This window comes from Taudactylus pleione, unplaced genomic scaffold (assembly GCF_031769625.1).
Source record: "Taudactylus pleione unplaced genomic scaffold, aTauple2 ptg000201l, whole genome shotgun sequence".
Classification (NCBI taxonomy): Eukaryota; Metazoa; Chordata; class Amphibia; order Anura; family Myobatrachidae; genus Taudactylus; species Taudactylus pleione.
This window is the reverse complement of record NW_028284603.1, coordinates 51,918,706-51,930,836: the sequence shown is the minus strand read 5'-3', so window position 1 is coordinate 51,930,836 and position 12,131 is coordinate 51,918,706. Positions and strand designations below refer to the sequence as shown.

The window sequence follows — 12,131 nt, the reverse complement described above, 5'->3', positions numbered from 1 at the left end:
ATCGGGCATAGGGGACTAGATAATGATAACCACACCCAGTGCTGTTACATGGCTATGGAAATAGGATGCTTAATTTAAAGGGACAGCAGGCATAATTACTATGAGAAAGAGATTGTGCTCTCCTGCATGGGCACCTTACAGCTGACTACAATAGGTACATGTTTACTGCTGAAGAGTATGTGGTTTTATCCAGTTATTTACATATGGGGCAGGATTTAGTGCAGTAAATGGTTTGTCACAACTAAACCTCTGATATCTTGAATCACAGTTAACATGACCCATTCCATTAGATACAAAATGCTCTGCTCCTGGGGTCCCACCTAATGTATGATTGCAGTCACCTGTGCTGAACTAGGTAATTGATGAGATAGGTGTTTCAGCACAGGTGTCTGCAATCATAAATTAAGAGGGAAGTCCAGGAGCAGAGCATTTTATTCCTAATGGAATGGCCATGTTGGAGCATACTTTCCGACTTTTCTGCAGGGGGCTTCGGGAGTGGGCTGCCAGGTCCATCCAGCAGGGAGGGTGGGGGCGGTTCAGGTAGGCGGAGCGGGGGCATGCCGATGCAATCGCATCATAGTGGCCCCACCCCCCACTTTAGAATGCCAATATTACTGGCATTATAAGGCAGGGGGAGATTCAGCGCGAATCGCATCATCGCACCCCCGGACCGCCCACTTTTGTGGGTTTGCAAGGTGCCGGAGGCCATTCCGGGGGACTTGCCTAGTCTTACGAGGTGCCAGGAGCAGCACCCTATTATCGGGAGAGTCCCGGGAGAGTAGACAAGTATGCGTTGGAGGGTCTGAGTTAAGCTGTCAGTAACCCGGGTTATATGAATAAATAGCATAATACATTCTGTTTGCTGCAACAAACTTTGCTTCACCTGTAAAACCATAATCTTTTACCACCTTAAATAAACTAGTTAATTACAAGCATGATAACAGCTGACTGCATGCAGCTGGATAATGATCATGAGTCTGGTTTTAAATGCAGAGTGCAATGCGAGTTGGCCATAATAGCTCCAGCATTGCATATATAGAACTAAGGGCCTGAAACAGCATGGATCGCAATTGCAACTGCATACGCATATTGGTCAATGGTGCATACTGCGCATGCGAAGGTTAGCATTGAATTTACACACGCAGATAGAAAGCCATCGCAGAGTGAGTGATGGGATGTCAGTGTTTGGGGGTGGTGACGAGGGAGTGGTAGGAGAAACCCAGGCGTGCCTGTCCGTTTGAACGCCATTACATGGATGTGCATACATTAGCTACTGTGACAACATATGCAGCCTGAGTACTCACTGCATGCAACGGAACTTGCACTTCCTGAGACAGGAAAGATTCAGTATATAGGAAAGATTCCTGGACTGCACACCCTGAATATATATATATATGCAGCTGTGGCTGCTCTTAACTATTTATTTTACACTTCACTTTTCCTATTATGGTGGTGCCCTAGGGCGGCTTAGCTGGGCTACTTTGGGGGCGTCCTGCACTCTGGATTTGACCCCTAGTATGTTAGGGACCTACACTAAAGAGGTTACCTGGATATGGTGGGAAGGCCCATAACCTTGGCCATGATTATGCTAAAAACCTCTATCGATTGCAAAATTTGATTGAAAATGTATTTATATGTAATTAGTAATTTGGGGTTGTGCACCTGTGATCTGTATGTTTCAATTCCTGAGACAGGTCAGACCTGCTGTAATTCTGTGTGAGGGGCCGATGTTACTCATTGTTACCGATTTATACGCAGAACTGAGAGCAGGGCCGGATTTACCATTAGGCAACCTAGGCGTCCGCCTAGGGCCCATTGGGTCCCAAGGGGCCCGTGATCGGGCCCCCCTAAATCCGGCCCTGGAGAGAACCTGCAGCACCGTGTTGCTGCCAGACACACAGGCACTGTAGCAGCAGCGCTGCTCATTTTCCAGCTCCTCACCTCATTTAGCTCCACCCCCAGCCGTGATGTGTGCAGCGTGAGCTGCTGCAGTCACAGCATCTCGCATCTCCTCCAAACCCTCTCCCTGCAGTGTAATGCCAGCCTCCTTCCCGCACTGTGTATCAGCCTCCTCCAACCAACCTCCCATGTCACCTGCGCTGCTGTAATCATCCCCCCCCCGGCCCCCGCAGTGTAGCCCGCTACACCCAGCAGCATGTGCTGATCTCTGCAGTGCAGTACAGTCTAAACTACCTCCGCCCGCAGCTATGGCCAGTAACCTTACCCAGTCGCTGTAATGGCGCCTCCATCCCGCAGTGTAGCCAGCTCCCTCTGGCAGCCCAGTCCAACCACCCTCCCCAGTAGCTATGGCCAGTAGTAGTTTTCCCCCATAGTCACAATGATAGCAATCTCCCCCTGGTAGCATGCACTAATCCTGGCAGCCCCAACCAATCAACCTCCCCTACACTATGCTGCTTTGGCCAGTGTCAACCTCCCCCTGCCCTAACTGATTTCACCCCCCTTCTGAGATCCATGGGGTGATTACTGTGTACAATGGTCTTCTGCTTATGAAGACAACAGGACCCAGAACAAACAGAATGATGGCACTCTGGGTAAGTTTAACTGATAAAAAAAATTCTAATTATATGCGTGCGCATATACATATATATAAACCTCCCATCGTCTGAGGATTGATCAGTGCGTGAATCATTGACAATAAAACATACTCGATTGAAATAAAGACACAGAGACTTGTATTTGGCAGAATTGTTAGCTATTTTATTTAATTAACAGATAATGAATTAATTACTAAAATTAATTAAATTAATTTAAATATAGTTGCAAAGAAAGAACGGCTAACAACAGCCCAAGCCTAACACTATAAACACTCTAACCACAACACAATACGCTCAAGCCTTCTACCTTGACTACCCACCCTGAAAGGTGATGATGTTGCCCCCGGCGGGGTGGTCCAGCAGACTTTAACAGTCAACAAAGGTAAGCGAAACAAAAAGTAAACCAATATTCACAGTGCTAATAGGTAACCTGCCGTTCTTTCCCGCCTAAAATAGCCAACGAAGAAATCACCAAACCCAAATTAAAGAGAGCACATAACATAAAATTTAGGGAGGGAGGGTGGGAAGACAGGAACAAAAGAGGCTGACTCCGCCTCCAACAAACTCTAATATCCCTGCTAAAACCTACAATCCTAAGAACCCATAGGCCCTAATTATCACATGATTCCCCACACTGGTCTGCCCCCAGCCTAGGAAGTTTAACCCTCTCCACTCCTATACAGTAATTTCGTTTATCATACTGTATATTCGCCAAGTCACTATGTAGGTATTTATTTTCTTGCCTGATCTTCCAACTTCAGTTTTCTCCATTGTTATTCCCTTTTTCCTTCTCTCATCATGTTCTTCCCCCATTTCCTCCCATCCCCTCTGTCTATCCACATTTCCTCCTATTTCCCTCTGTCGGCCCCCCTTTACTCCCATCCACCTCTGTTCGTCCCCTTTCTTCCCGCCTCACCCTATTTTCCCCCCTTTCCTCCTGTCTCCATCTTTGCTCCCTCTCCCATGTATATATAAATATATACATAATATAATGTGATCTAGCAACACCTACTGTGATAACTGTGCAAATATTACAGTAGGTGTCCCTGGAGCAACATATACAAATCATATTACTGTGTGTAATATATATACTGTATGTGTGTATCTATATGTGTGTGTGTGTATGTATGTATATATATATATGTATGGATGGATGTGTGTATGTAATATGATCTGTGTATCTTGCTCCAGCAAAACCTACTATAATATTGGGCCCCAAATCGGTATCTTGCCCAGGGCCCCGTGAGGTCTAAATCCGTCTCTGACTGAGAGGTATTACGGATGTGAGAAAGCGGTAGTGGGCGTCTCTATGCTGGCTGAGTGGTTGCAAACATTAGCATATTTCGCAGTAGAACTGCATGCATAATCGCAGCTGCGATCGCAATAGTGATCTGTAATGAATCAGGCCCTAAATACAGATATCACCCACACGCTGAGTTGTATGCATCCTTGGGACTGGACTGCTACAATCTGTACACTTGGCTTCATAGCTGTCATTATTTTTAGTTCTCACTTGCGTCAGCCCTTTCCCTGGTGCAAGAGATCCTCCTGAATATACAGGTGTATTTACACATATGCACAATCCCTGCATAGCCCACAATTATGTGGAGATGCTCCTAATAAGCTATGTCTACTTGTTACTCATAGAGGAAACAATTCCATTGTAAGATGTTTCATTGTAGTTCCAGGGAGTATTTTAAATGTCAATACCCTTTAGCCACAACAAAATGGAGCACACCATACAATCTCACCTCTACATTAATGAAATACTTGGGGTATAACTGAATACTTTATAGCATTTTTTATGTATTTAGGTTTGTTTACTGTAATATGCTCCCCCTTGAGTTGCTACAACTCCACATACTATTGCATGTTACCAGGGCTGGCTCGAGGAGGAGTCACGCCCTGTGTGGAGAGGGAATACGATGCCCCTCACCCTGCGCTCGGTGAAGTCGTGAGCACCCAAAAAGGAGGTGTGGCCTAATTATCGTAGACCATGCCCCCTAAGTGACGCTAATTGGGGACGTGCCTGTATGGCACGTATCCCATTTAACGTCAGGCTGGGGGCAAGCCCAGCACTCCTTCAGTAGCTGGGCTGCCCCCAGCCCTCTTGCTGCACTGAATTGTCCATTACTTTTCTATGGGGCCGGCACAGCTGTGGTGGTGGGAGTGCCCAACCTCCTTACCACCAGCGGGACACTTCGGCCCGCGGGTAGAACAGCAGAGCAGTGCCCAAAAAACAGGACTGTCCCGCTGAAAATCGGGAAGGTTGGCATTAGTGTGCCCTCAGTGGGGTGGCGCCCCTGTTCGACTGCAATAGATGAACATGCCTCGTACCGGCCCTGCATGTTGCTTTAGCCTTGACTACTCATCTTATGCTAATCCCTACTAACTACAATAGATGCAAGGGGTACACCTGCTTTAGGGCCCAGTGCTGATGGGGGCTGATCTACCTTGTCAAAGTTATATGTGTTATATTTTTTTACCATTGGGCAGTCTCGGACTGGAGCATGAAGGGCCCACCGGGGGAATGCAGTGATAGGGGCCCATATTTGGGGTTGTGGCCAGCCTCCACAGAGGCTTGGCTAACCATTAAGAGTGCATGGTCTGGGTCCCTTAAAGAATCTATATAGTAAATACTGCTAATGCATGCAAGATAATGTACAAGATTAATAACAGCAATGCATTATAGAAAATACATCATAGTCCTGTGCAGTATAATTTAACATATGTATAATTAATAATTCAAGTGTACAGTCTGCATCCTGAGCACTAGAGAAGAGGGTAGGCCCTTGGTCAGTGGGGCCCACCAGGGGTTTCCCCTGTACCCCTGTGGGCCAGTCCTACACTGCTATTGGGTGCTACATAGGGCCCTTCTCAAACTTTTGCTATGGGGTCTTCAAATACCTAGTTATACCCCTGGCCCCACCTACAGTTAATATGGTGAAGGCCCCTGGCAAAATAAGGGACTAGCACTCCCCCCTCACAGTTATAGTACATTATTCCTACACAATATAATGTGTAAAGTGCAATATAGCCCACAGGGGACAATTGTGCCTTCACATTGCCATTAATAAATAACACATATTCTAGAGAGAACCAGGGTTACAGAGAGTTTCAGGCATGCAGTTGTGTGGGGATACGGGAAGTTACACACTGCGCAGCAGCACAGGCGCATTGTCAGGACTTGGGGCAGTCAGCACAGAATACCGGCGGTGCGAGTGATCACGGTATACAGCGCTCACTGCTCAGTCATTTCACATCTCCCATTCTGGGATCAACATAATAAACATGACCACTGTTGATCCCATGTAGCCATCCCCAATAAATAAATATACCTTCCATCCTATAAAGCCCATAATAACATCAATATTTAATAAATAACCCTCATCCCCACCTTAAATTAATAGACATTGCCAAGATGCCACTATTATATTAATATCCCTCATCATTAAATGAACAGTTCCCATCCACTGCTAAATGATTACCCCACCACACCAATAAATTAATAGCCCAGCCCACATCCCCATTACATGAAATAATATCTCCACACTAATAAATAGCCCAGTCCTCTATCCAATAACATTAAATTACTAGCCCACAGAATAATAATAAAATTAATAGCTCAGTCCCCTGTTTTAAAACAGTCTTCCTGCAGCCTGAGCTCAAGGGGCTCAGGGATGCTGTGTATTCTGGTCTCTCCCCATTTACATGCACTGCTCACCTGGCCAGCCCCGCAGGATTGCCCACTCACTGCTGCTGCTGCTGGCCCAGTTATAAAAATGGTATATATATATATATATATTTATATATATATACACACACTATATATCACTAAAAAGTTTTTTTTACCTGTATAAAACTCTTCTTTTAAATTGTTACAAAAATTATTGATTTATTAAATAATCAAATTATGTAAATAAGAACTATTACCCTTATTCAATATAATGTCATTAATAATCTACATATTTATTAATTAAGTTTTAGCAAATTAGGTGTAAATAATTATTTACATAATTTGATCATTTAAAAAAATCAACAATTTTGGGGTAATTTTTGGAAAATATTAGTCAATTAAATGGTTAAGCAATAGGGCCCACTGAGGATATCCCAGATACACTGATGGTCAGCTATTATACAAATAATATTAAGCAACTGACCGGCATAAGGTGATGCAATATGACACCAGCCTGAGGTGCAAATACCCCTTCACAGCCCATCCCTGACCATTTTTCCAACAGTAGCAATTGATGACCCACTTTCCTCTATATGGCTGAGTTTATGTGCTCTCTCTGTACACAACAGTATTCTGACTGCATTACAGTTACATAATGGTGTAATACAATACAATAATGTACATGCATTTTACATGTGCCTCTAAGAGCTCTATTTACTACAATCTGCATTGTGAATGCAGATTGTCGTGTGATATTACTCCGGTCAGCTGACATCCCATACTGCACTGGGACCCGGTCACCTGATGACCGGGCCGCAGTGCAATAAGGGAGACCAGCTGACCGGAGGGAGGACATCACCGGAGCCCCGAACTCCGGTCCCTGGACTCAGGTAAGTACATTTTTTTTTGGACTTTTTTTTTTTTGCAGTGTATCAGCGTGTGGTCTGTTTAGACCACACAGCTGATCACTGGGGCCGACTCCGGGCTCTGCATGTTAGAGCGGAGCAGGAGTCCGGTAACCGGGGGAGACCCTGGATAACGCCACCTCCAGGTGGCGTTATTATCACAGGGCCTCCCCAGGTATATTTTTCACAATTTATTTTTAGTAACTTGCACACAGATTGCATTTCCCATTCCAATTATGGGAAATGCGATCTGATTACTAAAAATAAGTGATACGTAGGGGTTGGAGTAGAATTTTACGAATTCTACTCCAATTGCCCTGTAGTAACTTTAGGTGAAACTAAAATAATGTGAAAAGGGTGTGAAAACACCCTTTTTCACTTAATTTTAGTAAAACTAATGATAATAAATAGATCCCTAACTCTGAATAGTAAATGTTACATTGTTCACTTTTTTATCCCTATAAGGAGGAAGTGGTGTTCAGGAAGCTGCTCCTGGAGAAACAGTCTCTTCATACATCAAGAGGCTGTCATTCTGCCATCTACTGGGCCAGGGCAGCTTTGGGAAGGTAAGTCATGTGACTGTGGTTACATAACTCAGGTAACAACTGTGTGACTCAAACATTGTAGTAAAGGAGGCATCATGAATATATTATCATTGTCACTCCATGTACGTCATTAAGCATCACCATAAAGCAGTAGGACAGGGCCAGGTTAAGGCTTGTGGGGGCCCCCCTTCAAGCCACACGGAGCTTCCCCCCTTCCCCCTAAGCCTTCTGCCCTCCTACCCCCAAAGACTCTGCTGCTGAGTAACGGCATGCGGGCGTGACCTCCTCCCGGCAGAGCTGCTGCCTGGTCCTCCAATCGGCGTCATGGACGTAATGTGTCAATGTGTAATATCTAAAAATGACATTTATTTTTTACTTTAATGACACTGGAAATACAATATACCGCTAACCTCTAAAGATATGGATGCGTATAGAGGTAATAAAATGTAAGTAGAAATATGATTGTGTGTGTATGCCTCTATCACCTGTAGGTCCTGCTGGCTGAGGACTCTCTGACTGGTCAGCGACTGGCAGTGAAGGTCATCAAGAAGAGAAAGCTGCTATTGAAGGACCCGGAGCTGGTGTTTGTGGAGCGCAGGGTGCTAGAGGTTGCGTCTGGTAGTGCCTTCCTCATCCATGGTCACCTTGCCTTCCAGACCACGGTACAGTGTATTTTAGACAAGGATCAGTAGTTAGAATTCTTTATTTATATTTACACATTTACCATAAATACAGGTTTCATCTCTTCTTGGGTAATAATGTTACTATGAGCCAGTACGCTCACTTGGAGTTGTTGCCATGTTCTCCTAATAAAATGTATTATATGACTGTTGTGTGTGTCCAATCAAACAGAACCATCTATTTCTGGGTCTGGAATACGCGAGTGGCGGGGACTTATACCAGTTCCTGCAGAGGAAAGGCTGCTTGGACATCACCAGCGCAACGTAAGCACCTCAAATACAACAGACATGTACTGAAATGAACTGTAACAGGGTGTGCAGAGATAGGGACAGTATAAGGGTTGTACACCTTTTGTAAATTCCCCTTAATATTTCCTACCCCTACACCTTTACCCAAAGCAGGGACGCTAGATGGCCCAGCAGCTAACATTACTGGGGTACCTTGTCCTTATCAATAGAGCTTGTTTAAGATAATAATACTCAGTTTTGAGCTGCATTACATCTGCATTGAAAGGAGTTAGACTTAAATAAAACGCAGACTTTAATGTACATGCCCCCATCCCATACACCTGGGCCATCCTCTCCAGGGAATGGCAAATGTTCAATGTAATCTTTTCATTACTGATCACCTTAATTTGGTCTTTATGTTGAATGTGAGTATGGATAGAATAACATGCAGGGGCACAGAGAGAAGGGGGAGCAGATACTAATTACCGGGGCCTAGACTTGTTTGAGGGGCTTGGCGGGGTGCCTGGGCCCCCCTTTGCAGGTGCACATAGTATTTTCCAGTCATTTTTTGCAGGGGGATTTGACCACACCACCTATATATCACCTGGTCCCACCATTGTCTTGATAGCCCTGCTAACATATGGTCTTATTAGATCATGGAATGTCTTCCATATATGTCAATGTGCTGATCATGTGGGAGCATAGTTGTGAGAATGTGTCAGTGATAACAGGGTGTCATGTGACAGGGGCAGTGTATGACATGAGGGGGTAAGTGGGGATATCAGGTTTTCTACCTTTTTCTAGTGTCAACAAGTTACAATAATTTCTTCTCTTTAAGGTTCTACGCAGCTGAGATCACATGTGGTGTACAACACCTGCACTCTAAGGGTATCATCCATCGGTAATTATACTAATAATTCCAATTTCATACATAGGGCTCTATTTATTACAATCCGCATATTGAATGCGGATTGTAGTGTGATATTACCGAATGAATTCGCATTGCGAATTCAGGCAATATCACAGGGATTTACTATAAATCCCTTGCAGGGACAGAGCTTGCGATAAAGCTCTGTCCCTGCGGATCCCATCCGCACTCTAGTCGCGGTATTTTCGGAAAAAATACCGCAACTAAGAGCCCGCGCATGCGCCGACCGACCACCGCTACTACCCCCCCACCGACGCTAAGCCCCGCCCCCACGATCGCGGACCCCTGCGACCCCCCCGCAACCCCCCTCCCTTCATTACACTTACCTGCATCCTCCTGGCCTCCGGTGGTCTTCTCCGGGCTTCCCGATCAGGTGATCTCCCATACTGCACTGGCGCCCGATCACCTGATGACCGGGCCGCAGTGCACTATGGGAGACCAGCTGACCGGAGAGGAGCCATCACCGGAGGCCCGATCACCGGTCCCTGGATTCAGGTAAGTAAAAAAAAAATGTTTCATTTTTTTTTTCTTTTTTTTACAGCAATCAGCTTGCGGTCTGCTTAGACCACATAGCTGATTACTGGTACCAGCTCCCGCCTCTGCTCTCCCCGTTAGAGCAGAGTGGGAGCCCGGTAACCGGGGGAGATCCTGGATAACGCCACCTCCAGGTGGCGTTATTATCACAGGGCTTCCCCCGGTATTTTTTTACAATTTATTTTTAGTAACTATGGTCGGATCACATTTCCCATTACAATTATGGGAAATGCGATCTGCTTTACTAAAAATAAGTGATACTGGGGTTTGGAGTAGAATTTTACTAATTCTACTCCAATTGCCCTGTAATAACTACAGGTGAAACTAAAATAATGTGAAAAGGGTGTGAAAACACCCTTTTTCACTTTATTTTAGTAAAAATAATGTTAATAAATAGAGCCCATAATCAGGTCACAGTGATGTGCACTTTGTTATTACGCTTAATGTAAGAACTGAAATCACTGTAATCACTAGGTGGCGCTGTCTGCAAAATGTGACTCCTGTAATACTACTAGTAATTCATGTACAGTATATATTTCTCACTAGACAAAATAGTTCTCATTTATCATAAATCTTTCTTTATAGAGACCTAAAGCCAGATAACATCCTGATGGCAGAGTCTGGTCATCTGAAAATTGCTGATTTCGGCCTGGCAATCGATAACATCTTTGGTGACCAGACAGCCACAGCCTACGCTGGAACCCCTGGATATATGGCACCAGAGGTGAGGGGTATAATATATTATTACTATCAGCAGCATATGCTCCGGCTTACGCCTGGAAGATGTCACATACATTTCTTACATTATTAATCAATGTTTTTTGCCATTTGTTTTGACTGCAAAATACAGTGTTTACATCACTTTTAGGCATAAAATTTAAAAATCTTTTCTAAAACATAGAAAAAACTCTCCATATGGAGAAAAAAATGGTTACACCACACACAAATAAAACATTATGGGCCTAAGTCAGAGGTGGGAGCAGACGTGTCTGTGTCTTTAGTAATCGCCGTATGTGATACCATGTAATGCCACTACACAGCCCTTCCCTGGTGTACATCTGTGTGTGCAAGGACTGAGACGTCACTATGGGCATATGTAGATGCTGTAATACTGCCTGGTGCATCTGTAGTCACCACCATCAGTCACACCATAGAAACTTATACCAGCACTATGGCAGGTGCAGATTATACAAGTATGGCCTCACTGTGAGTGATTGAGCACCCATGTACACAAACACGTTACTGACACGCCCATAATACAGACCATCTCTGTGCATCTGTTTAGCCACCTCCCAGTCACCACCCAGGAATGCCAAGCACTTCTCCTAGACATGTCTGATGGTGTGCGGCTCATCAGTGTCTTTGTGCGCACACACTGTGTAACACATGCGTCGTAGGAGTTTTAGGGATTTTCGGGTAAGCGCAGTAGCAAAACATTGCCCAACTCTGTGACCTTCGGCATTGCGTCCAATTCAGAATCAGGCCCTATATGTCCTTCCAGAATAAGTGGTGCATTCGCCATCATTCATTGACAAGTGGGTCGCTAGTGCTGGTGATCATCATCATCAGTGAATGTGCACACGTCCCTGACCTACCCCAAATAATAATTCTGGCCTCCATCTGTTCATAGCTGTGTCATCACACCTTTATTGTACTCTTAATAAGAGCATCATTGACCTGCCTACCCAGGAGCAAGCATGTGTGACAGCAGTGCTGGGGAAGTACTCTGTGGCACCCTGTGCCAGCCCCGCCCATAAATATGTGACTTCATTGTGTTACGACACTCCAGGCAGCTCTACAGGCTGCAGGGTGTGTGTTTGTAGTGACCAAGCACCCTGCAAGCCAAATACAGGAGCCTGGGACAGAGACAGTGCCATACCAAGGGCCCTGCACAATGACACTGCTCACACTTCCCTATTGACATCACTGAGTGACAGATTCACTTTGAGTTCTGTCCGTGGAAGTCACGGCTAAGGATGGCCATCGACCATCGATATTTAACAAGCATTAAAGGTTTACTACCGATGGGCGACGGTTTTGCTATCGATTGCAGAGAGCCAATGGAGCTCAATGTTTTTTT

At 45.0% G+C, this 12,131-nt stretch overlaps 1 protein-coding gene across 1 annotated transcript in view; it reads left to right on the top strand.

Moving 5' to 3' along the window:
* The window catches only part of LOC148518396 (protein kinase C delta type-like), a 39,235-nt gene that overhangs the window by 24,767 nt on the left and 2,337 nt on the right, over window positions 1-12,131 (top strand). Inside the window, exons 3-7 of the mRNA XM_088477454.1 lie at window positions 7,602-7,702; window positions 8,173-8,343; window positions 8,534-8,625; window positions 9,428-9,490; window positions 10,637-10,775. Coding sequence (XP_088333580.1) covers window positions 7,602-7,702; window positions 8,173-8,343; window positions 8,534-8,625; window positions 9,428-9,490; window positions 10,637-10,775 — 566 coding nt within the window. The remainder of the gene's footprint in view (window positions 1-7,601; window positions 7,703-8,172; window positions 8,344-8,533; window positions 8,626-9,427; window positions 9,491-10,636; window positions 10,776-12,131) is intronic.